The 27,018-nt window shown below is 40.2% G+C and overlaps 2 protein-coding genes across 3 annotated transcripts in view; one reads left to right on the top strand and one right to left on the bottom strand.

The window, feature by feature from the left end:
* Window positions 1-529: 529 nt before the first annotated feature.
* Window positions 530-3,830, bottom strand: LOC119723082 (alpha-ketoglutarate-dependent dioxygenase FTO-like). Its single transcript, XM_038193584.1, is given in 5 exon segments — window positions 530-764; window positions 1,717-1,923; window positions 1,926-2,361; window positions 3,192-3,269; window positions 3,672-3,830. Coding segments are annotated over 5 exon segments (987 nt in total). The 5' UTR covers window positions 3,726-3,830; the 3' UTR covers window positions 530-552.
* Window positions 3,831-4,084: 254 nt separating this feature from the next.
* LOC119723081 (protein fantom-like) overlaps window positions 4,085-27,018 on the top strand; it is a 54,162-nt gene continuing 31,228 nt past the window's right edge. Inside the window, exons 1-13 of one of the 2 annotated variants that reach the window (XM_038193582.1) lie at window positions 4,085-4,205; window positions 5,137-5,267; window positions 6,050-6,191; window positions 7,512-7,686; window positions 8,194-8,274; window positions 10,100-10,170; window positions 11,729-11,818; window positions 13,273-13,345; window positions 14,112-14,182; window positions 16,389-16,400; window positions 21,426-21,531; window positions 22,957-23,103; window positions 26,501-26,574. In XM_038193582.1, coding sequence (XP_038049510.1) covers window positions 5,189-5,267; window positions 6,050-6,191; window positions 7,512-7,686; window positions 8,194-8,274; window positions 10,100-10,170; window positions 11,729-11,818; window positions 13,273-13,345; window positions 14,112-14,182; window positions 16,389-16,400; window positions 21,426-21,531; window positions 22,957-23,103; window positions 26,501-26,574 — 1,121 coding nt within the window. In that variant the 5' untranslated portion in view covers window positions 4,085-4,205; window positions 5,137-5,188. The remainder of the gene's footprint in view (window positions 4,206-5,136; window positions 5,268-6,049; window positions 6,192-7,511; window positions 7,687-8,193; window positions 8,275-10,099; window positions 10,171-11,728; window positions 11,819-13,272; window positions 13,346-14,111; window positions 14,183-16,388; window positions 16,401-21,425; window positions 21,532-22,956; window positions 23,104-26,500; window positions 26,575-27,018) is intronic. The other variant, XM_038193583.1, reaches the window with a different exon arrangement.

Genomic DNA, 27,018 nt, shown 5'->3' with positions numbered 1-27,018 from the left:
TTTTTTGTTTTTCCGGTCAATAGTTTCGTAGTCAGTACGATTTGAGTATCTGTTTGCCCTTTTCTTTTATCAAAATGGTGGGGTTTTTTTTTGCAAAGCGGCAGAACGCCATGCCCCACTCTATAACAAATTAGCTCAAGTTTTCTAATGACACTCATTGATCATTCAAATGCGCCGTGTTTTGTCGGCTGTTTACCTAAAAAATTGACTCTCCATTGCAAACTCTTGGTGGCGCACTACATTGTGAATCTCCTGAATTGCCAGTTAATTTAAATAACATACATGTATATGACTTGAGTTGAGAGTACTGACTACGATTTGGGTTGGGAAATTAATTTTCTTTACTTGTTGGCAGTTGCTCTTTAACCATTAGCACATGTATTACATTGTGTTTATTCACTGAAGAATCAATTAAACTTTAGCGTGCTAGGGGGTTTCGGGCGCTACAGTGAGTAAAGGGTTAAAACAAACTGAAACTTACATCAGCAACTCTGTGAGTGGTGCTGAACCTAGTCTGGCCACCAGCCACTACACAATGCTGATGGGTTAAAGTTAACCAAAACTTACATCAGCAACTCGGTGAGTTGTGCTGAACCTAGCCTGGCCACCAGCCACTACACAATGCTGATGTGTATCATTCAGATCCCCCAACATGAAGTATGACTCGCCAGTTTGTAGCGGTACGGCCACGCCTGGTGTCTCGATATCCCATGATACCTTGAGGCCAACCATCCAATCAGAGGAGTCGCTTGAACTGTCTCCATCTGTTGCAGGTTTAAAACACAGAAATTAACACCTGGAAATATTTCAAAAAATTATGTGCGAGAAGATTGTGTGCCACACCTTTTCATTGTTCCTTGAATCACAAAGTACAAAGTCAATCCCAATAAATTACAAGTCCATCACAAGTCAATCACAAAACAATCACAAGTTAATCACAAGTCATTCAGTCTCAAGTCTAAATTCAAAAAACAAACTATTCAAATGAACTTCTGCAAATAATTTGTTCATTGTCCATCCTTTTTGACTTGTGACTTGTAATTGTTTAATCCCTGCATAATTGTCCTAAATTGTGTTTAGACGGAACTTTCATGATGTCATAATCATTGCCTTTTAATTGTCAGGTTAGGCCAAGTTCGGGCAAGGACCATTAGTCGACTGGTGGTTGATTTGTGACGTACCTTGCGCTTGCGCACTAATAGCAAAGTGCGAATAGCAATAGCAAAGTGCGAACGTCTCTAGTCGAATGCTGGTCAAAATGTCATTGCAAAACGTCTGGATCCTGGCTCCCTGCTGTACGTTATGAACGCACGCGGCTATGGTTACCAGCGAAGCAACCAACCCCAGTATGTTGGTTCCAAATAGTCGACTAGCGTAGTTAACCATCGTCGACTAGACAGAGTTCGGGCAAGCGTTAGTCGACCAATGGTTAACTATAGTCCTTGCGCGAACTTGGCCTTAATTAGAGTTGCAACACAGTTGACTATAAGTAATGTAATAATATGGTGCAAAGCCACGGGCAGAATGCTACTCAAAATGTTTTGCACTGCAAATTCTCAAAAGTTGAACACATTTGGCAGCAAATGCTTTCTGATATGACTCAAATATGTATCGCATAATTTGCATTCGCACGAAGTACATGCATGAACAGGCCTTTGCACCCTTTCCCCCAGAAAAAGTTCATTGAGGATCAGAAATATGGGCAAATATTACAACCTGATGAGCAGGTGTGATTGTATACAGCCACAGTGGAGCCCCGGACCAGATTACTATCCATGTGCCAGCTGACAGCCAGAGGGCCCATCCCATAATAAGGCTCCGCCTTCAATCTCAGGTCTGGATCCTTTGGGTCCATGTAGTTGATGAGCACAACATTGAAATCGGTTCCCTCCTGGATGGATGGGCTATAAGTTGTCGTTTTTGTTGTGAACAACTCTTGGTCTCCTCGCTTGGACTGTGATGTAGAGGACTTTGTGCAGCTCCTTGGGAGTTACAAGACTCTGGCTTAGTCTTTTCTCCTGCTCTTTCAAGAAGTAACTTCCTAGAGACGGCTTTGAAGTGATCGTTGAGTTTTCCAATAATCCCACATGCCACTTCGACCTCGCTCTCCACTTGATGATCCCCGAAGCACCATGGGATTGCAAACAGACGCAAGCCCAGGTACTTATACGTTGTCTCAGGTTCACCAATCAGAGTACGCGACACTGGCGTCTGGACTGTTTGACCCTTGACCTTCACCCAGTCCCGATAGAAGTAACCATGGTGATGGAGTGTGTTCAATGCCCATGGCAGTTCCTCCTGCAGGGATGTTGGAATACAGCTGCTGGGTTCATGTGCAAAGTTGAAATACTTCTCTCGCATCTGCTTTGCAGTGGCAAAATAAACAATTGTTATTTTATGAAAAATGCATATGTCTATGTAAACAAGGGGTAAGTTATTTTGATACATTTGTATAAAAATGTTTCATTACTCACAATGATTGTCTATTTCCACCATTTGGAAAAAAAAACCCAGTTGATACATATATGTAATTGCTAAAATATACTTCAACAACATGGACCAAAAACAACATTTTTTCTGTGTGACTCAACTTTTCCTTATTCACATTCACAAATAAGTTCAGACCCATTCTTCACAAAGGTTTTAACAGAGTTGTAACGAGTCACTGATTTTTGTGACACAAGTTCAGTGACTCAAGTCAATTTGAGTTATTTTAAAGCATTGACTCGAGTCCAGTAGAGTCATTAGGTCAAGAAGGTCGAATAGAGTCGCAGTGTGCAGTCGAGTCAAGTCAAGTCGAGTCAAATATTTAGATCAAGTCAATTCGAGTCACAAATATTTGAAACTGTATAATGAATGAAGATATTTGTAGGCCTATCAGTAGTATCACGAACAGTTAACAAGAAGTGAAACTTCAGTCTTATATGCTATCTGGTTTGACTTTGGGTCTAGAAATTGTTTTTCGCCGATTGCTGACAACATCAAAACTGTTTCTGATTATTTAAAAGTGGGCATCTATCTATTAAATTTTTTAAAGGAGGGCGTAAATTTAGCCGGCATTCGAATCCAAGAGCTTAGTACACCGAAAAAGATCGCCCAAAGCCAATGCTGAAACCAAGAATTGGAAAATGTATTTCAAGTCCGATTCCGGGATAGTATTTTGTCAAAACTCCGTCAAGAATTCATATTACCAGTGATTTGAAGTCTGGATGATCAGGCATCAAAAACTGTAACTTTCCTCTGGCAACCTCAGATAACAGTTTCTTTCTCTGTGTAGTAAAAACAAATTCTGCACACATTCTTCCATTCACAGTGTTCATATAAAACAGGTACAAAAGTTTTCAAACGGATAACTTCCAGTCTAAAAAAAACTACCATGCTTTCATATTGAGCTATAGTATTAGGGCAACACACAAGCATGATGACAGAAAATGATTTTATCTCCTATCACCACAGTCAGTTTGGTACGTCAGTTTACGTCGTAAGACGTTGATTGACAATGTTACAACAAGACAATGACTTAAATTCCCTGCACCATATTCCGCACGGTACATGCGGTAAGTGTGACCAGGTGACAGTGTGGAGGAAAAATCACACTGACAACTGACTCAAGCCGGTGACAACTTCGCGCTAAACGTGATTACTCTGTCTTGACATTTGTGATTACCTACCTTTAATTCTTTCCCCTGATCTTCATTCTGTCTTTTCTTCGACATTTTTGACATTAGATGGTTTAATCACGGATCCTCAACACTGAACATTTTCCGCTCGTTGTTCTTTCGTGCGCCTGTGCACGTGGAGTTGTTTATTTCCGGTAGTAATGGTGTTACTTAACATATTGTTCTGTCCACCTGTCTGGATAGTGTAAATTTCAGTTTCAGATAACTTTTGCAACATATTTCAGTTTCAGATAACTGTTGCAAAAAATATTACATAAAATTATTTACAATTATTACATTTACTGTATCAAACCATCTCGATATGTAAATATCTGAACATTTACGGAGCGAAATATTTACTAATTTGTAATAAATATATTTTGTAACACCATGCTTTGCTATAAAGTAGGTCATGACGCATGCGCATCTATATCTTTGGGTTATCGCCGAATATTTTTCAAACGACTGAAAATGCATGTCAACAATGGGCGAAAGCAGCATCCGAGCATCCGAGGTTTTGGCAATTTTTAAAGTCAGTGTGATGTGGTAAGCATCATGTCAAGTTGGAACCATCGTTCCAAAGCTTGTGAAGTATATTACTCGAGTTTTAAGAATTTTGTTCAGCCAGAAACACTTAGAAACCTGTGGTCCAAAGTGGACACGGCGACGTTGGCGTCGTCGTCGCCAGGCGGCCACTGCCTGAAACCAGCTGACGTCGCGGCGTTGACTGCTGCGGTTGACCTGCTGCGTGCTGTGGATTATTCCTCCATGGGATAATGCACCCGCCGCGCCGGCCCCTAGAAGTTACTATGGGGCTCCGCGCAAAGTAAAATTGGTTGTAGACATGCTTTTTCAAAATTTTGATTTTCTTTTCTGAACGAATTTTAAAGGGTAATCCTTACTTTTAGGACCCCTTTCCTATATAAGGTTAAAAGACTCACCAAAACAGCCATGACAGCTGACTAAATGACACTCAAAAGTGACATTCTGATATTCATTGACACATTTGAACATTTGGCAGTGACACCTCTTGAATATCAGCAGGTTTGATTTTGTAGAAAGAGGGCAGGGTTTTGATTTATGAGGGGTTAAAGACGACGATGACAAACAGACATGACAGAAAATAAATTTAAAAAGCAAGATGGCGAACTGCAAAAAAAGGTAGGAAGTCACATTTTCTTTGAAAGTGCTTTCAAAATTATAATTAACATGAGTTTTCTGAAGAAAAAAGTCACTTTGGTACTGGACAGTCATCTGCAAAAGTCAGTTTTGAACAGGTGTTCTAAAAGTAAGGATTACCTTTTAAAGAAACGTGGGCCTAAAAATGTCCAGTAGTTGGTAGTGAATACATTTGTTGTAAACATTGCGCTTACGCTAATGGTGCGTTCCTGGCATGCCTGGGCCCAGTTTCTAAACATAAATTCTAAATGTCTAATAATTCAGTTGGTGATTTTCTTCCTTGTTCTCAACTATGCAGGTGTCGTCCAATTATGTCAGAATCTGTGTAACCAGACATTGTATCCGACAAAATGGATGCAGACAGCGTGTATGACGAGACACCAGTCCGAGACCCTGGTGGGGGTGCCAGGGGTCATGAGTTACCACAGGGTAAAAAGAAAAAGTGGCAGGAGTTTTTTGGAGTGTTTAAGTTGGGATATGGCATCAAGATACATAGCACCGCTAGTATGCCAACGGTATTGCTGCGCTGTATCCTTTGCCACACAGCGTGCAAACCACCAGGTTGATTAGGTTATCTCATATTCAATTTTTGAGAGATTTAGGCATCTTTCTGGAGTCCATTTGCACACGTAAAACCTCTGTTGATGGCAGCCATTTTGAATGTTAGAAGAGATGACAGAAAGATTTCCATATACGAAGTTCACTCAACACCCTGTGTACAAACCCTATGAGATTGGACTGAAAAATTGTAAGTATTTTCTAAGAAAATGCTTGTATTTTCTCACTGCTCAAATTGACTTTGATGACATGAAATTGCTATCTGGGGGCTTGTTAGTCAATACAGAGGAAAATTAGTGAACTTCGTATATAGAAATCTTTCCGAGATGACCCCAAAGCTGGGATGTCGTGTTTATGCAAATCGATCTTGTCGCTCAGGCGCGCGAGTTGCAATGCGATGGCTGTTTCTTTGACAATGGATCCACCCAGACTGTATGGTTGCGCGCTACTATCTGTTGAGAGATTGTACAAGAATGATACACAATCTGTTTTGTGATCAGAGAATGCGCCCAGTGATATGTTGAATAACTTTACTCAAAATTTGATGGCTATTAACTGTTGGAAATGTGTATAGACATGGCATGAAAATCGCTGCTAGGCCAGATGTAAACAAACAGCTTCTTTTTTTCCAAACTCTTTCTGTCCCCTGACAGATAGCGAACAGCGTCGCGCTCAGCAGAGACGAGCCGTTGCCAAGATCAGCCGAGAGGAGTTGGAAGATAAATACCTCCGTCTCCACGATGAGAACTTGGTCTTGAAGAGACATGCCCGCAAACAGGAGGAGAAAATTAAAAAGTGAGTCTGGAATCTAAATAGTTTTGGTGACTGTTGCTAATTTCTAACTAATTAGGTTATAAAAGTGAGGTTTGAGTAATATTGTGCAGGACCATTCGTGACTGGAGTTGGATTTTAATGCACTAATACAGCCAGTGTCCAACAAGCACAGTAAAGCCGCCATGGTGGTAGAGGTCACTATCAACTATCACTATCAACAAGTTCCAGGCTTGGGAACTTTGGCTGCGCTACATGGAAAATTTGTGAGCTTACATCCTTTGCTTGCATTAGCGTCAGTACAGCGTGCGTGAGGTTTGCTTGGAATTTACTGGCTAGCCCTGCCGAAGTTCCAGTTCTGCTGTACTTCATACACCATACCCGATGTTTCATACACTCACATTGAAGTGCGATCTTTGCGTTTTATGATCCAAAATAATATCTGTAATATTATGTATTGTACAACCGACTTGGTAATTCAACCACAAGTTATTATCTGACTAAAAGATTGAAATTTGCCTTGATTTCATACATGTAGTCACGCTCCACGCTCCCTATGAAACGTATAATTCTGTGTCAAGACTGAACTCGCCTTGCCTTAAACAGTGACAGGGCCATTCAAACAATGAACCCTTTCTCTGGAACTACTTGCCAGTAGACCTCAGAGAGACAGGGAAAAGCCTTACACTCTTCGCACAAAAGGCTTTACCCGTCAGTTGATGAGGTTTTTCTTTCTTCCAATTAACATCTAAACCAGCACCTTTGAAAGGCTTAAAAAAAACCTTCACTTTATAATTTGCATTCATAAATACCTCAGACAGTTTAGCCATTCCTATTGGTCGAGAGCCCGTCACGTGGCCGGTCTTAAACGGATGATAAAGACATGGCTAGCTGGTCTTAAACACTTTCCCAGTATTGCATAAAATGTGGACTACTAAAAATCCAGTGCCTCTTACCGTTTTATTGGTTGAACGTTCACAGTCCTCACGTAGGCATGTGCAACACTACCAGTGAGTCAGAATTTTATAGTTCTAAATTCAAAACGCAACGCAAAAGCTAGAGGGATGTTTAAAAAAGCATGAAGTGAACTTGTTGCACAAAATCGGGATTTTTTGACCGAAATATTATATTTTTTGACCGAAAAGGTATTTATGAATGGGAATAAATATGTGCTCGGTCGGTATTAATCACTCAGTTTAAGACTGCTTAGAGTCTGGGTGCTGATAATTATCCTCGCCTCCGGCTCGGGTAATTATCAGCACCCAGACTCTAAGCTGTCTTAAACAGAGTGATTAAAACCTCTCGAGCACACATTTATTCCCTTATTATCATTTCATTATGTAGAATGGCCACCAAGTTGCTAAGACTAGTCAGCGATCGGAAGAAGCAGGACCAGGAAGAGGGAGGAGCTAAGAGGCCAGCTCGTAAGGGGCGAGACGTGGAGACAGAAGAGATGCTTGAGGACCTTCAGGGTAAAGTGAGGGAACTCCACAAACAGAACGACTTGCTTAAGAACAAGGTATGCAGAAGGCTTGGTACTAGACCAGAATGTCGATCATCTTTGTTTACAATAAGTAATTTATTTGTTTTAAGGATGGTTACATTTTTGAGCAGTGGATTTGTGAAAATTGCCACAGGTATTTGGTTAGATTATATTTAACTAGGAAGGGGAATTATTTTGGGAGTTGGGGGTGGGGACGTTTTGAGGACAGATTTCCCAATTTTAAGCAGAAAATGGTCTAAATGTCAGTTTCTTGAGTTTTCTCGCATGATATGGTTTATGCATATGGTTAGGATGGATGACTTTTTTTTCAAATTGCAATAAATCAAGATGCTTCAAAAGTTACCGTGAAATTTTTGAGAATTTTGAAAGAATGGGAATTGCATGGAGATTTCGATCAAAAATGCCACTTGGTATATTTGTGTGATTCTTATCCTGATCAACATTATCAGGAGTGCTATTGACAGTGTTCAGCACAATGTCTTTGTCATCATTTTATTATCTCTTTTTTGTGTGTGTTTCTAGTTGATGGTTACTAAACAACAGCTTGCCACTCAGGGTACCAGATCGACACCCTATCCTCATGTCCAATCCAGGATAAATACTGTAAGTTTTATTGGTTTATCTCATTCAGGGTTGACGCTCCATTTTTTTTCACCCTCATTCAGTTCTAAGTAAAACAAGTACTGTACATGAGTCCAAACCTTCAACAGAGGACAATTCCAGAATAGCCCAGTATAGACTTAAGTGTGGTTGCCAAAGTAAATTGTGCGTATCACAAGCAAGGGTCTTGGAATCTCACTGAGACTTAAAAATATAGTCCATCATTTGTAATTTGTGCATTTTGTTCGTTTGAAGCAACAAAAGTACTCAAAATCTAAAGAAGGGCATTGAACAACTAACCTGATGAAGTTTCAGCTCAGCTTCAGCTGTATATTCCGAGAAAAACAGCATTTTAGGATCTCAATTTCAAATCAAAAGTTGCTGAATCATGTTGTGAATTGGGCCTGAATTCAGCGTCCGAGACACGTTCTGACTGAACCGATTGCAGTTACGCGATGTCGCGCAACGATCCGACGAATTATAGCAACTGCGCGCGCGTGTGCGTCGTGTCAACGCTTGCGCACGCTTCGCCGAATAGAAAAACAAACTACTAACGGAAATTTCCAACGGTGCTTCTTAAGACGCACTGTTGGAAAGGCCTTCTTTCGTTGATTTCTTCAGAATGACAGCTTGCCAGAAAGAATAATTTCACAGGGAGTTTAGTCCCCTCACTATCTTTCAACCAAGTATGTTTTTCATCAATAATTACGCCAGTTACTTTTTGGATAGCTGCAAATGATGGACTCCGGCTTTATCCAGTCTGAAGTCAGTGAGAATTGAGTCTGAATAACTTGACTTCGGCTAGCAGTGACACATGCCTCCATGGGAAATGGCTGCAGCCACTTCCCGTAGACACATGAGTACTTGCAAGTCATAGCCACATAATTTGGATGGAAACTTACATTAATATGACCTTAACTTACAGAAACTTACACTGGAGTGTAGGGTCAAGACTGTTGACCAGTGCATTATATTTAGGCTTAAAGGGAATATACATCATTTGCTTTTGCTGTAATTTTCAGAAATGGACGGAATTGGGGGGTTGGAAATAAATAGCAAATATAGTTACACTGACTTTTTTTGAGGTTTTGGGTTCGAAAATGCTATAAAAACCAAGAAAAACAATCATTTTCCTGTAGTCTGGTTCCCTGACTCCATTTAAGAAGAACCAGAGCAGTTTACATATATTGGGGAATTGTAAGGTCAGGGAACCAGTCTAGCTGGCTTGTACCCGTTCATAGGTGTGTAATCGATTGCAAACAAGTGCGATGGTCAACTGGGGCCAGTATTTGAAAAAAAAAGCCATTTTTTTCCAACACTGATCGGCCGATCAGCGTTGGAAATTGATACAAAAATACCACTTTTCTTGAAAATGACAGTATACCAGGTGCCATGATTTTACAGGATGCTTTACACTGTCATTCACTAACAGTCCAGCAAGGTATTTCAAAATGATTTGGTAGTTTTATTTTTTGATGTTTGCAAATGTTGTATTTTCCCTTTAAAAGATTCCAAAACAGCATAGGAATTGGTCATGGAAAGCCCTAATTTTGTCCTGGAAAAAGTGTGGAAAAGACACGGAATTTTTTTCAGATTTCTGTTGGAACAATACTTTTAACTGTATGGCCTACTCTACAGGCCCGAATACATGTACATACATTTATGCACAATGTCACAGTTCAAAGCTAGGAAACTATAAAGATGGCAAAACTATACCCCGTGAAAAAAAATGATGGGACGTTTTAATATTTGTGTTGCAGTCCATTTTCATCAAAAGAGTGTACATTTGTTTGTAATAACTAACTCTTTTTATTTTGTTTGTATTTAGGGTCTGCCCAAACCGCCACCACCAGACAACGTCCGAAAAGGCTTGAGAGTACAGGGACATGATCGGACCAAGTAAGACAATGAGATCATTTGAGTCACGCAGTAGAACGAATGTACATGATCCCATATATAAATGTTTTTAAATTACACTTTGCATGTACACATATTCTTGTTCCGTACATGTGGGGACTACACATGAGTTGTCCCATGGTACTTTTGGGACTGAAGACGCTGTGGGGACAGCAGAAAGTCCCCATAGCTCGGTTCTAATGTGCCTTACAATGAAAAACTTCCCCATAATGCGGTGACGGCCTGCCCATAGCCAACACCCCCAAGTCATTTACCCAAGAGTGTAGGCATTGGGTATGTTGTGTTGACAAACATTGGGCAAAATACCAACTCAATTGTGACCTGTCATGAAAATGAGCTTAAAGGGAATATACAGCATTTGCAAACATCGAAAAATAAAACTACCAAGTTTTTAAGAAATACCTTACTAGGATGTTGGTAAATGACAGTCTAAAGCATCCTGTAAAATTATGGCACCTGGTGTGAAGTCATTTTCAAGAAAATGGTATTTTTGTATACATTTCCAACGGTGGTCGGTTCCAACTATATTTCAATTACTGCTCCAGATTTATCCTTTTTTCAGTCCAAATTTTGTTTGCTATTGGTTACATGTTCATGAACGGGTGCAGGCCAGCTAGACTGGTTCCCTTACCTTTACAATTTTCTGGCATCTATAAATTGATTCATTTTATCTTAAGTGGAGTCAGGGAACCAGACTACTTGAACATTTTTGGTTTTCTTGCTTTTTCCAGCATTTTCGAACACAAAATTTCAAACATGTCAGTGTAACAATATTTGATCTATTATATACTTACCCCTCAAATAGTTCATTTCAGAAAATTACAGTAAAAGCCAATGATGTACATTCCCTTTTATGTCTGACTTTTGAGATATTTATATATCTGGATTCTGCAGAACAAGAGCTTTCCAATGGTATATAACATTAAGGGGTACTGAGTTCAGTAACAGAAATATAGACCACCAACTTTAATAAGCCTTTGTTCTAATGACGTCACACTTTGTTTACATGTGCACTTTCCTATGGAGCCAGTGGGGGCCCACGGTCCACTGAGCACCATAAGAAAGCGAACACGTAAACAAAGTGTGACGTCATCAGTACAGAGGCTTATACTTGAAGTGGTAGAACTGATTCTTGAGAAAATGGCTTTTAAAACATCTTGCAGTTGTGTAGTGAATGAACAGTCAACTTATAATGGAAGGGAGGAAATAGGTTCTAAAAATGTTTGAGCGAACCGAAAAAGTGAATGAAGGTAGTGCAGGACTCACAGATTAAGGTTCACCTGAAAAAGAAAAAGAAAAAAAATGACCATCCCTTCAAATTTTAGCTGCGCAAAATGGCAATTTCCAACTTTAAGCTCATTTCGTAGTGACAGGTCCATTTGCCCAACTTGTGTGAAGTGTCAAATACATGTAAACACTTACAATAAGGGCACTTGCAGTTTGTAATCAATCACATAGTCAAACATGCACGTTACTGGTTTATGTATTCCAACAGTTTTGAAGCCATCCGAATTTTGTTATTCCATTTTTTCCCCCTCAGATCAGCCACACCCAGAGCCTTCAGGACGGATGTCCTACCAAGATACGGTCACAGTCTGCTTGAGGAGGCAAGAGAGGAGAACCACAGACTGTGAGTAGTCACTATGGGGCTGTCTCAGCCCGGCCTAGACATGTGTTGAAGGAAGAGGATAGGATTCATTTTCACATAGAATCATTTGCACATACCCCAAAAGTACCCAACGATTTACTGACAGAAACCTCGCTCAAAGTGACGATAGGACTGGTATCAAATACCCTGTGAAATTATTCTACCTTAAGTAATGTCTTTCGAAAGGAAACAAGCACTAAAGGTGTGCTTAAAGCAAATGATCATATGTGACCTGTTCTGTCAAAAGCAGACGCTTCTGGGCAGAGGTTGAAATTGAGATGGGGCAAAAAAAACGCTGTGGGTGTGATTTTTTTCCATTTTCTAATTTTTGCATATTTGTAATCCTGAACATGTCTAAAACATACTATAAAAGTTTGAAGCCCTAATTTGATCTCTAATTATAGTATTTTTGATGATTTGTTAAGGTATATCATTTAAAGAAATGTCTGTTTTGTGACGTTTGTGTCCATTTTCTCTGTTTTCTACTTTTCGACACAATGAACTTCAAAATAGCATAACTTTGCGCAGGAATTACCGGTTTCAAAAATTAAACCACTTATTAAAAGGAAACAGAACATATTTTAACAATATGCAAAAATATCATTTTTGACCTTATGCCCAGAAAAGTCTGATTTTGACAGAACAGGTCACATATGTGTACCTTTAAGATGCAGCAGTAGTATTTATTCTGAACACCAAATGCATGTAATGAAATGTTGGCTCAGATTTCAACTCACAGAAGATCAGTTTATCTTTCTGTATTTTATGGATACTATTCGTTTGCACAAAAAGCAGAAGAATATGTGTTACTGCCATCACCGTGGGACTGGATACGTGACCTAACCTTATGAATTGGACAGGCTGTGACCTCAAAATAAGGATGCTAATCAACATTTAATTCAGTAAGCATTTAGTGAAACTTGTATTTTGACATTTTGCTAACGCTTTTTCAAAGACGGACGCCTGTTACAGTATGTGTGCATTGCAGATGCATGTAGGAAAGACTGTACATGTATGACTTTACGATAGAGGACAGACACACTTAGAGGGAACAACAGATCCTCGCAGTTCTCGAGCGTTGGGTCTTTTGTTGAAAATGGTCCTCGATTGTACGGGTATGTGCTTAGTCCATGGGAGAGTGTTATATTACAGGGACAAAGGGAAACACCAAGCATTGTCCTCGAGCGTGTAGAAATTCACGAAAGGCTGTGCCTGGTGCATGTTTTAAAACCATCAAAATCAGCAAATAATTGTGTACGATGTATCCGCTTGACTCAAGAGATAGTTGCTGATCATTGAAAAATAAATACAGTCAACTTCTTTGATTAAGTTCTAAGGTGCTACATGCTTTGTTGAAAAAAAAACATGTTTTAATTTTTTTTTCTAAAAGGCAGATTGCATGAATACTTGGTAATAATTTTGTCTTTGAAATTTAGTGAGGAAATGATTCAGGATTTGCAGGATCACATCGCCTCACTAGAGCAAGATCGGGAGATTCTTCAGGAACAGGTATTTGTAAATTGGTGCAAACTTTAGCTTTTAGGCCAAAAAAAAAAAATATTCGGTCTCTAGTCAGACCAAAGTTCCGGAATTGACGCGGGGACTTGGCTTTTTTTTGGTTTTTTTTTTGTTGCTTTTTTTTTTTTTCTTCAAGCTTGGATTGTACAGACAAGGTGGGGTACTGTTTTGCTTTTTTGGTGTCCTCATGTACATTGGTGTCCTCCATAATTTGCCTTGGTGCTCTCGATCATTTGCCTTGGTGCAATTTCCCATTCCTTGGTGCTCTTTGGTAAAAAAAATAGGAGGTGCGGCAATAGAGGGCGCTGTTGGAGCTACCGCGGAACATTTTGGAAAAAAAAAAGATTGACGCGCATGATTAAAATCGACGCGCGCGCTGATCAGAGGCTTATTTTTTGGGGGGCCTTATTGTGATTTGTGACACTACAACAGTTCTTGACCATTGATGAGCTTGTTCATGCGCATAGGACAAATGACTCCCTTACTGTTTTCATACTGTATGACCGCAGACACTATTCAAAGTACAAGCATAGTGTGAAATTACTCTCAACCAGATATGGATGTGCGGGGTTACATTTTTGTAGTTAATAGTGAAAAGTGTTTCCTTTTTGTTTGTTTCATGACATTTTCATGGTTATTTGTTTCAGGATTGAGCTACAATGACTTAAGAATGTTTGGAAAAATTACATTTGTTACCAAAAATGCTTCAGGAATGTTAAAATGTCTTCAAACCTTACTCCTTTTTTAATGCACCCAGGTGAGAATCAAGGAACTGGAGCATGATGAAACACTACTCAGACTGAAGGAACAGATGTCAGCAGGTCAAAGGTCAGTGTGGATAGTTTTTCCTATGTCAATGCAATATTCCTGGTATTCAGCAATAATCTAAGAATTAGAATCTTGTCTTGCCATTGGAAGTTGCAAATTATAGTATGCACTCTTCTATATATACATGTTGTGTTAGAAAATGCATTTAGCTCGCTTAAGACAAAGCAAAAAGTACTAAACTAGTTGCAGAAATGAGTAGCCTTGGTCAAGGCGGTCGTCGTTATATCCGTCCGTTTGGTCGGCGGCATTTCTTTGCTATGCCGTGCATTAGAAATGCAGCATGAACAGCGACCTCATGCGGCCACTATTTTTGCAAATCATTTGGATCTGATCAAACGCTTTGGTCCAATCGTCGGCAAAAGCTAATGTTTTTCTTTATATTGCGCTAGATTTCTAGCGCACGACCTCATATGTGAATACGAATAAGTGGAGGCGGGGCTAAAATGTGGAGTGTCCAATCACGCCTTGGTAAATCTCAAATTATTTGCAGCTATTCGCCTTTTGCGGACGTGTCAGAAACCACATTTTTGGTGCATTGGTGTAGTGTGTAATGTGTCTGAGACATACAGTACATGTCTCGCCACACCGCTCGCTAACTATTATGCAAGTTTCCACGCAACGATCGACCAATAAGAAAACGACTTTTAAGGTCAGCTTAGGCTATTAGCATAATCAGCACCCCAAAACTTCACATGGACGATTGGACCAAGGCATTAGTCTAGATCCAAATGATTTGCATATAAATAGTGGCCGTATGAGGTCGCTGTTCGCGCTGTATTTTCACATGCATCGCAAAGCGATCAGTCAGCGCGCAGCGCTCGAGGCCGAAATACCGTACGGACGAATAATGACGAGCGCCTTGACCAAAGCTAAGAAATGAGCTGTAGAAGCACACTGATATTAAATGCTACTTTAAAGGCAAGTAAATTTAGCTGCCTGTTCTTTTCTCTTCATTGTAATTATTTGAGAGGTTTCGCATGCAAACTGATACACATGTGTCTTCGTTGAGCTATCAGTCAATCCGTTCTTCACATCTTGTACGCATACACATATGCTTCTGTGGGGAACTGCTAAAACTGTTGGTAGTGATCCAAAATGGGAGCCTACGTTAGCTATTGTGAGCATCGTGTTAGCACATTTCAATTGTATGGCGAACGATAGTTTTAAACTAAGTGTACTGGTTGGTGAGTCTTTGTTCAATGTGTGTGCGCTGCTCAATGGTGATCACCATGCTAGTGCAATACGTGAAAGTATGTATTGTACATGCAATTTTAACCTACCATTCAACACATGCTATATTGCGACATGTGTATGGTGCATTGGGATTGTGTCAAGTTTTTCTGGCCCTATGGCAAAAACCCACTGGCATCCCTTTCTCATGTGAAACTCTCATGTGAAACCTCTCTACTGGGTGTGTAACAAAAAAAGGAAATCGCAATGGTGCCCCCTATCTTTTAAAGAAGTTCTGTATCATTTTGAACACAAACACCGTTTTTCAACCTTGTCCACGTATCACAATAAAGGTAAGTGATATTTCAGCAAAACGAAAACTATTCACATATCAGAAAACACATCAGACTCTCAGAACCATGATAACTGGCACTTATCATAACATTTATTTAAAAACCTGCTGCTTTCAATGTTAAAGTAACATGCTGTATAATGTCAAGAGTTTATAGTCTTGCCCTGCCTTCTACTTGGCTACCCTGGAAACTTATGGGATTATTCTGATATCATTTTCGGGATACGACTGGTTTCTTTTTTACTGAAATATCATGTACCTTAAATGCGATCCGTGAGCAAGCTAAAAAATGGTGTTTGTGTTCAAAATTCTATAACTGAAAAAGTACATGAGCGATTTGAATAATTCTTTCACTAAAAGAAAGCTTATTAATTGGGCTTTCATATTGTAGATCCAGAAAGCGCTACATGCAGAACTTCTTAAAAAAAATAGGGGCTCCATGTGGTTTCCTTTTTTTTTTAACTCGCCCTGTATTCGTGCAAATTTATCCACCTAGTCTAGCCTGTAAATGTAAATTAGTTGCACACAAAAGTTCTCTAGTTTCTATTGCAGCAAAAATGTTGTTTAGAAAGAGCCTCCCGCATTCAAACTGTCTGTTTTTCTTACAGTGTTTGTGTAAAAAATATAATCTTTTCTGTCACCTGGTTTTCATTCTTTATCTTCCCTCTGTTTCCATGACAACAGGCATACAGCAAAGTAAGTGTTCAGCATCAGCTGATGCAGTGACATGTGTGTGAATTGTTGCACCATTTGACCATATACCTGTGCTTTCCTGAACCTAACAATGCACGTACATGTATGAATATGCACGAATGGTTGTGTGATTGTTAACCTTACATCTTGGGGAAAATGACTTTAATAGAGATTTGCAAGGGGGAGAATGGCAATGGTATGCAAGTGTCTTTCATATTTTCTTAAGAAGAGATTAGTTTCCACATGGTGTTACCCACAGTCTTACCTTATCTCATCTGCCATGCAAAGCTTCAAGTCTTATACAGCCTGTTTAAAAAAAAATGGTACAATCGGAAAAAAAATTAGTTAAATATGAAATTTCAAAATAAGTCATTCTTACTTGGCATAATATTAAAGAACAAAGACTGGGCTTTCCAATAGTGTTTGTTTGATCTTATTTGCTTTTGTCAATTCAGAGATATAATCAATTTAGTGCGATACACCAAAATCAATTTTGGAGTTGTTTCGAGTACTGTGCCATGCTGTCTTGAAGCTCACAAAAGATTGCAACTTGGCAAAATAAACAAACTCGATTTTTGTGTTCCGCAGTAAACTGGAGTTATCTCTGGATTGACAAAAGCAAATGAGATGAAACAAAAAGTATTGGAAAGCCTGGTCTTTTTTCTTTAATGTGATGCTCAAAACGACTTACTTATGTTGAGATTTAATATTGAAAAAAAAAAATCATTTTCGATTGTACCATTTTTTTGAGACAGGCTGTATATTTCCTTTGTCATTATTGAAGGAGTAATTGTGCACTAATGTTGTGCATCGGGTCGTGCTGACCAGGCCAGACTGACCTGAAACATTATGGATATCAACCGAAACCGATCTGAACTCCCCAAATCCGACCCGACCTGACAAAAAAACGAACCAACCCAAAAAACCTCTAAATATCTGGCTTGGGCAAATCGTCCTATATTTCACGCACACTGTCTGCTTTTGTGCCCTTAAGTTACCCACGTCACGTGATTTTTTTTTTGGAAAATCATCGTCTCTCAGTAAAGAATCGTACCGTACATAGAGCGGTGAACGCTCCTAACTCAACCGACAGGTTGGCCTACACTTTATAGACTGTGCATGATAGACCGCAAGCCACATGCACAATCATGCAGTGGGTGGACATTATATTGGTCACAAGACGGCTTAATCGACCAGACCCGACCCGAAAATCGCATCACCAAAACCGACCCGACCCAACTGAAATGAAATAAAAACCAAACCGAAAGGAAAAACCAAACCGAAGTCATTGTCGGGTCGGGTCGGTTTCGGGTTGGGTTTGCACAACGTTATTGTGCAAAAACTCCATTTGATTTGTACTTAAAACCAGGAAAATTTGAAGCCAAATGTCCACTTACAAGCCAATATAATATGTGAGGATAAACGGTGGAAAAATAACACTCTGGTTGAAGCAAGTTTTCTAACAAGCCAAATGCATTCTATGGAATTCCAGGGATTTGCAAAAGTTATAACTGAGGGATTGCCTAAATAAGCACCTGTGAAATTAACCCCAAACTTTTCAAAGGATAATAAATGTGGTCCTGCTGTCTTTCATTTCCTTGCATTAATCAATATAATTCCTGTAATTGATTTAATTCTTTCCATCATAGTTGACTGTAAAGATGGGTCGTCATCACCTTTCATTTTCATCAAGCATGTTTCTCCATAACCCTTTTTCTCCACTCCCCTCCATCCACCTCCCCCCCTGTCCACCCAAACCCTTCCACCTCATTCCTCAAGTAATGTCCGTCATTCATGATTAAATTCTTGTAATGGCAATGTTACGCCCAACTATATGGCAACGGTCCCAACTATGTTTAGGCAGTCTCGACAATAGTTGCAGAATTCCTAACTATAATTGGGATGATCCTAGCTGTAGTTGGGATCGTCTCAATTGACCTATCGCCGTTTGCGAGCTAGTCATGCCCCTCAGACAAGCCTGTGGAATTTGTGTACACTAAGTTTTGCTTGTCGCAGATTTTGCACGTTCCGCGTCCATTTGTATATCATGTAATTGGACAATATTTCACAAGCTGCATTGACACAATTCTAATGTGATTCTGCTGCGATAGGTCAATTATAGTTGGGGACGACGCCATATAGTTTGGGCGTAACAGCAATAGTGTCAAAAGCCTGAAAATATGAATCATACAACAGACAGCATGTGATTGATACACCTAAGACATAACGGTGTCCACGCTTTGCTTACATGTGCGCTTTCCTATGGGAGCTAGGTGGGGACGAAAAACTCCAATTGCTTCTTGTATAGCGCTCATGTCTGTCACGAAGTGACGCTCCTGGCGCTCTGTTATTACCCTGGCTTTAGCACGGCTGCCATTACGGTGTTCAAGCATTTGAAGGAATCTCTTCCTACCAGGTACCCATTTACTACACCTGGGTGGAGAGAGACAGTTGTAGTAAAGTGCCTTGCCCAAGCGCACAAGCACCATGTTCCCCATCAAGATTCGAGCCCATGGCACGCGAGTCGAACACGGTAACCACTGGACCACAGCACCCCAGTCTGAAATGTAAACAAAGCGTGACGTCATTATGTCTTAGGTCTATTTCATAGCATGACATTTCATTTTTTTAATTGAATGATTTTCCCTTCATCACCCTTTGCTTGTATTCATTCCAATCCCCATCATGTTGTACACAGTGCATTCAACTTCACGGTAAAGTTTGAAAATCTGTGTGGCCAACTTATGTATGTTATCACAGCCCTCATAGAGTTACCGTATATTCCCAATTGAGGGTTGTACATTTATTTGGGAAATGGACTCTATGCATGGACTGTAGAGGGCGCTTTGCATCCACTCTCAAGAGCTCTAGTGAGAGGGACACTGTGTACTGCACCCGATTTCATTAAATTCATCGTCACTTACGATGCATTGCAACGCTGCGACGAGTTGTTCTCCATGATGCGTCGGAGCTGTGATGCGTCTTGTGATTCACTTCACAAAACGCGTCGTATGTGTGACGCGTCGTAGGTGTGTTTGTAGCACAAACACAGTGACTGTTATATGTATTTATTCAGCGTACAGTAAATAGTCGTCTGATATTCGACAAAGAGTCGTTGGATATCCTCTTGAAAAGTTTTTAAAACGTAAAACAAAATGGCAGACGTGTAATGCAGTTTTAAAGGAAAATAAGCTCGCGGTGGACTGTGTAGCTGCTTTGAAATTCAACTGCAATATTCCAGGCTTATTCATAATTAGTTCAATGCATTTTCCATTTACAACTTTACACACATTGTCTCTGAATTATTGTCTCGTTTATGGCATTTTTATGGCATAAAACTGGCTAAGAAAAGGACGCTTATTTTGCACAAGCCATGTCATGACTTGTGACGTGTTTTAAGCCGTTGCCAAGGAACTTACGACGCGTCCAACACATACAAGTTTCGTGCAATGGATCACTCAATGCGTCGTGAATTGCGACGTGTTACACGTCCTAACTCGGGTTGCGAATTGTCGCAGCGCTTCGTGAAATCGGGTGCTGGTTTGCGTGTGCGCATATCACTGATCTCTATATAAAGACTGGATAGCTAATAAAGAGCCGCACACTGTACGAATTTGACGCCATATTGGTGAGACCGGCTGGTGATCTACAAAGGACAAGTTGCCGTCTTTATAGACAGCTTGATTTCTTTTGTAACGTCGCGGCTCACTTGACTTATATTTTGGCCACCACCACTGACCAACTGACCAAGGTTTACTACAATTTTTCTAACGTAGTGGTTACTTTTATAATGCCGCAAATCACTTTTTCGGCGTTTTTGAAATAATAATCACTACGGAAATGTGTTCCTTTTAGAACATCATAATATGTGTACGTGACCAAAATGCGCGTCAACTGTTGATACAACGCGCGCGTATTTACGCGTAGAACGTTCGTATTATACGCGGCCATCTTCGTGAGACCGGGGGCGAATTGGTCAATATGCAAAGTCTACTGTGTGAATGTTGTATGCATATCCGCTATCCAGTCTTTATATAGAGATCAGTGGCGCATATAGTGTGGAGTATGCAGGAATTAATCTCTTAATTAAATGTTCACAAACCTGAAGTGTCTCTGAGTGAGCAGTAAGTGTACGGCGCCAGTGCTTACAAGCGTTTCTCCCATTGTGATGTCAGTTGTCCCTCCAAGCTCTCTCTCTGTAACCATTGAGGGGGTAATTGTGCACAGATTTTAACAAAAGGTGCTGGGAGATATAGTTGCTTTAATTCAGGTTGTCTTTGTTATTATTCTCACAATTGAGATTTAATATATGGTTAATATGTATGGTTAATGTGGATAGTCTATATTTAATATAGGGCTGTCAACCACAAGTTTGCTAACTTTGACTTCCCTGCACAAACACTAACTCTGTGAATACTAACCAACCAAATTTAAAACGATTTAAGCAGAATAAGCTTCTGAATATTATGAGAAGTTAAACACACTGAGCAACTTGAGTTGGTTGTTTTGGTTCGAACCCTGAACCACATGAATGAGACAACATAATAACCTGTTGACAAACTCTTCTGGCATCGTTTTTTTTTTATGAAAAACCAAAACACCTAAAAAACAGCCCAATTGTTTGTGGTAACAATTGTGTCAATGAACTTAATGAACCTGCTGTACTGGGGGATAGCACATCAATTGTAATCAGTCAATTAACCTATCGCAGTAGAATCGTGTCAACGCAGCTTGTGAAATATTGTCCAATTACGTGATATACAAATGGACGCGTAACACGCAAAATCTGAGACAAACAAAACTTATCGTACACAAATTTCATAGGGTTGTCTAAGGGGCGTGGCTAACATGCAAACGACGATAGGTCAATTGCAACAAAAGCTAATAATTCTATTAGAAAAGTTTTATTTGGTTGGGGGCGAGGGGGGTGGGGTTTACATACCACATTTTCACCTCACTGTATTTGCCAGCCACCTCACCAGTTTTGTGTTATTTAACTGTTTTCCAATGTTGTTAATTGTTAACCAGGACAAACATTCATGAGAATGTTGAGATGATTCGTCTGCAAAGAGAAGTCAAGGAGAAATCCACAAAGCTGGAGGCTTTGAAATCTCAGTTTGCCAATCTGGAAGAGGTCAGTATTCAAGAAAATATCATCAAAACTAAGTTGTCTAAATTTTCACTAGTTTTGGTAAAACTAGCTGTTTGTAATAGATGAATGTTTAAACATTTCTTGTATGTGTAGTCTTACATTTGGCACATTTTTAACCATTTGAAATGTAAAGTTTCCAGAAATTCCCAAGTGTTTTATTTCAGCCCTGACATAAAGTGCAGTCTGTCTACTTTTCTCAACTGGGCTATATATAGTTCTGAAGAGAAGTTAAGAGTCCATGGGATTTTAAAACCTTGGGTTCACTCCAGTTATGGCGTCGGAAGATTTTAGGGCCCTAACTTGGGGAATCGGACTCAACATGAGACCATGAGTCCATGTTCTGCCTCAGAAACGTTAAAGCCTCAATATGAGGCCAGTGCTCAGAGCAGTCCCACGTGTTTAGCCTGAACGATTCTGAAGCTAAATGTAAAGCTGAAGCAGAAGATGATGCCAAGGTTTTGAAGGCCCCCTGTCATCTCTTTGCGTATTGGAAAGGGCAATTCCAGCATTATGGAAGACAGTGTAATGTCTGTGACGGAGCCAATTAACCATGATAAGTAATTAATGATTCAGAGAAATGATCCAAAACTCCTAGTGTGTTATCTCCTTGACCGTTACTTGATGATGGATGTATAAGATTTGAAAAATACATTTTCAGGGTTATTCACTGAGCTCTGTAAAGTACAAATACATTTCTCATTTGTAATGTCCATGATGCTGGAATTGCCCATGGGCCTTTTTAACGAGTTGGCCATTTTTGTCGAGTTCCCTGAATGTATTTCATTAATTGTTAACTGTTTAATTGGATGGCGCCAGACTATTTATGTAGGCACAATGCAGCCTTATTTTACTGTCCCTTTTTTTTTTTAAATATGGCTTTAAACATTAGGGAATGTTTAATTACAAATTTTAAATTATTTATTAAGGCAGACTGGAATTGATTATTAACTAAATTGCTTTTATTTCTGTTTGCAAGTTCAAAAAATTAAGATTTTACCTAACTTTTAATTCAATATGGCCGACTCGTGAATAAGGCCCATACCCCCTTGAAGGAGCTAATACCTTTAGTAGCTAATACTGGCCAAATTGACCACCCTTAAGCCCCCTTCCTCTCCTCCCATTTGTCCCCCTGGTGGAAATTAATATTAAAGTGTGCTTTTGTTTTGCAACAAGAAGTCTGTTGTGCACAAGTTCAGATTTATTGAACCTAGCCACACCCCTGGCTTGTGTATTGCAGGCAAGATGGTGCCCAAATGAACTTCCAGACTGCTCTCTTGCACGTGTGCACAGTTTCCATTGTGAGCACAGATCAGATAGCCCAGAAAGAAAAATGAGATTGTTTCATAAACACATCTCATTTTCTCCTGATCTCGTTCTCGTTTTGAAACCGTTTGTATTTTCTGACAGAATCTAAGGACAGTAAAGAAGAGCCACGATACTGTCTTAGCGGAGATGGAGCAACTCAACAAGCGGTACCAGAAGGAGCAGAGTAAAGTGCTTGGGCTTCAGAGTGAGCTGAAAGAGTCTAGCACCTCACACAGAACCATCATGGAGGTAAATATAAACTCGTAGCTTGGATCATTTGCAATACCAGAAGGAGCAGAGTAAAGTGCTTGGGCTTCAGAGTGAGCTGAAAGAGTCTAGCACCTCACACAGAACCATCATGGAGGTAATTATAGCCACGTAGCTAGGATCATTTGCAATACCAGAAGGAGCAGAGTAAAGTGCTTGGGCTTCAGAGTGAGCTCAAAGAGTCTAGCACCTCACACAGAACCATCATGGAGGTAAATATAAACTCGTAGCTTGGATCATTTGCAATACCAGAAGGAGCAGAGTAAAGTGCTTGGGCTTCAGAGTGAGCTGAAAGAGTCTAGCACCTCACACAGAACCATCATGGAGGTAATTATAGCCACGTAGCTAGGATCATTTGCAATACCAGAAAGAGCGAAGTAAAGTACTTGGGCTTCAGAGTGAGCTCAAAGAGTCTAGCACCTCACACAGAACCATCATGGAGGTAATTATAGCCACATAGCTAGGATCATTTGCAATACCAGAAGGAGCAGAGTAAAGTACTTGGGCTTCAGAGTGAGCTCAAAGAGTCTAGCACCTCACACAGAACCATCATGGAGGTAATTATAGCCACATAGCTTGGATCATTTGCAATACCAGAAGGAGCAGAGTAAAGTGCTTGGGCTTCAGAGTGAGCTCAAAGAGTCTAGCACCTCACACAGAACCATCATGGAGGTAATTATAGCCACGTAGCTAGGATCATTTGCAATACCAGAAGGAGCAGAGTAAAGTACTCGGGCTACAGAGTGAGCTCAAAGAGTCTAGCACCTCACACAGAACCATCATGGAGGTAATTATAGCCACCTAGGATCATTGGCAATACCAGAAGGAGCAGAGTAAAGTACTTGGGCTTCAGAGTGAGCTCAAAGAGTCTAGCACCTCACACAGAACCATCATGGAGGTAATTTTAGCCACGTAGCTAGGATCATTTACAATACCAGAAGGAGCAGAGTAAAGTACTTGGGCTTCAGAGTGAGCTCAAAGAGTCTAGCACCTCACACAGAACCATCATGGAGGTAATTATAGCCACGTAGCTAGGATCATTGGCAATACCAGAAGGAGCGAAGTAAAGTACTTGGGCTTCAGAGTGAGCTCAAAGAGTCTAGCACCTCACACAGAACCATCATGGAGGTAATTATAGCCACGTAACTAGGATCATTGGCAATACCAGAAGGAGCAGAGTAAAGTACTTGGGCTTCAGAGTGAGCTCAAAGAGTCTAGCACCTCACACAGAACCATCATCGAGGTAATTATAGCCATCTAGGATCATTGGCAATACCAGAAGGAGCGAAGTAAAGTACTTGGGCTTCAGGGTGAGCTCAAAGAGTCTAGTACCTCACACAGAACCATCATCGAGGTAATTATAGCCACCTAGGATCATTGGCAATACCAGAAGGAGCGAAGTAAAGTACTTGGGCTTCAGAGTGAGCTCAAAGAGTCTAGCACCTCACACAGAACCATCATGGAGGTAATTATAGCCACCTAGGATCATTGGCAATACCAGAAGGAGCGAAGTAAAGTACTTGGGCTTCAGAGTGAGCTCAAAGAGTCTAGCACCTCACACAGAACCATCATGGAGGTAATTATAGCCACGTAGCTTGGATCATTTACAATACCAGAAGGAGCAGAGTAAAGTACTTGGGCTTCAGAGTGAGCTCAAAGAGTCTAGCACCTCACACGGAACCATCATGGAGGTAATTATAGCCACGTAGCTTGGAACATTTGCAATACCAGAAGGAGCGAAGTAAAGTACTTGGGCTTCAGAGTGAGCTCAAAGAGTCTAGCACCTCACACAGAACCATCATGGAGGTAATTATAGCCACGTAGCTTGGATCATTTACAATACCAGAAGGAGCAGAGTAAAGTACTTGGGCTTCAGAGTGAGCTCAAAGAGTCTAGCACCTCACACAGAACCATTATGGAGGTAATTATAGCCACGTAGCTAGGAACATTTGCAATACCAGAAGGAGCGAAGTAAAGTACTTGGGCTTCAGAGTGAGCTCAAAGAGTCTAGCACCTCACACAGAACCATCATGGAGGTAATTATAGCCACGTAGCTTGGATCATTTGCAATACCAGAAGGAGCAGAGTAAAGTACTTGGGCTTCAGAGTGAGCTCAAAGAGTCTAGCACCTCACACAGAACCATTATGGAGGTAATTATAGCCACGTAGCTAGGAACATTTGCAATACCAGAAGGAGCGAAGTAAAGTACTTGGGCTTCAGAGTGAGCTCAAAGAGTCTAGCACCTCACACAGAACCATCATGGAGGTATTATCCATTTATTAGGATCATTTGCAATTACTCAGAAAAGTACCTATTGATTTAAAGGGAAAATACAACATTTGCAAACATCAAAAAATAAAACTACCGAATCATTTTGAAATACCTTGCTGGACTGTTAGTGAATGACAGTGTAAAGCATCCTGTAAAATCATGGCACCTGGTATACTGTCATTTTCAAGAAAAGTGGTATTTTTGTATCAATTTCCAATGCTGATCGGCCGATCAGCGTTGGAAAAAAACTGGCTTTTTTTCAAATACTGGCCCCAGTTGACCATCGCACTTGTTTGCAATCGATTACACAACTATGAACGGGTACAAGCCAGCTAGACTGGTTCCCTGACCTTACAATTCCCCAATATATGTAAACTGGTGTGTTTCTTCTTAAATGGAGTCAGGGAACCAGACTACAGGAAAATGATTGGTTTTTCTTGGTTTTTATAGCATTTTCGAACCCAAAACCCTCAAAAAAGTCAGTGTAACTATATTTGCTGTATATTTCCAACCCCCCAATTCCATCCATTTCTGAAAATTACAGCAAAAGCAAATGATGTATATTCCCTTTAAGAACAGAAAGCTTGCTCAAAATGAAGATAAGACTGCTGTTAAACACCCTGTGGAATTATTCTGCCTGAAATGGTATCGTTTGTAAGAAACTAACATTGAAGGTGGTTTCAAACACTTTTGACGTACGTTGGCGCAGAATCCAGTTACAAGACTCAAAATTGGTTAATACCTTTTCTATCTTCTCTAAAAATGTATAGTATCAACTGAGCTTATACATGAATGGGTTAGTTGTTAAACACCCTACTTTAAATTTTGCGCAATCGTGTTGCTTCACTTAAAAAAAAAAATTCACAAAAAAAATTATCTTACGTACCTTTAACAAGCTGTCAAATTATCCACTAGATTCAGTTGGACAAAAAGATGAATTGACTTGAGCAGGGTTCGAACCTGCAGCTTCTGGAACACTGTGGCGTTCTAAGAATCGAGCTTTATATTCGGTCAACAAACTTTGTAAAATTGGAAGTATATCTGTGATTTGTTGGGGTTGTTAGCAAGAATAGGTTCTCACATAAGTATTATTCTGCTTCATTTCAGCTCCAGGAGCGAATCGGCAATGTTGAGAACGAAAAGATTATTTTACAAGAAGCCAATGAGAAACTATTGAACAGGTAAATCCTCTTTTGTAAGCCAGTGTGGTATTCTAATTGCACATGTTCACATCAAGATTGAAGCTTTTTAATACCTTGTGATAAATGCAGCTGATTAATGCACGCAAGTCTATTGGGCAATGGTAACCGAATCTGTAAAATCTTTCACTTTTCATAGAATCGATGAACTGCGTGCATGAATAGTAGACAGCACTTTTGAACAACTTCGAGAGCCCAAGTTTGAGGGGGGGGGGGACACCACAGGTGCACATGGTTCACAAAGCTAACACCAATGTGAACGCCATGCATATGATCCAGTGTCCGACCATCTTTCATTTGCCCCTTGGGTCCCCTCCCTTGGTGGTCTCCTCCAAGTCTCTTTGTAACTGTTGAGGGGATACATCCCCTTCTCCTCACTCCTCTCCCCCCCCCCCCCCCCCCGGCTCCGCCCCCTCCCCCTTCCAA

The sequence above is a fragment of the Patiria miniata genome, unplaced genomic scaffold, assembly GCF_015706575.1.
Source record: "Patiria miniata isolate m_02_andy unplaced genomic scaffold, ASM1570657v1 HiC_scaffold_16, whole genome shotgun sequence".
NCBI classification, from domain to species: Eukaryota; Metazoa; Echinodermata; class Asteroidea; order Valvatida; family Asterinidae; genus Patiria; species Patiria miniata.
Note: the sequence above shows the minus strand (reverse complement) of the source record. Positions and strands in the feature narration are given on the sequence as shown.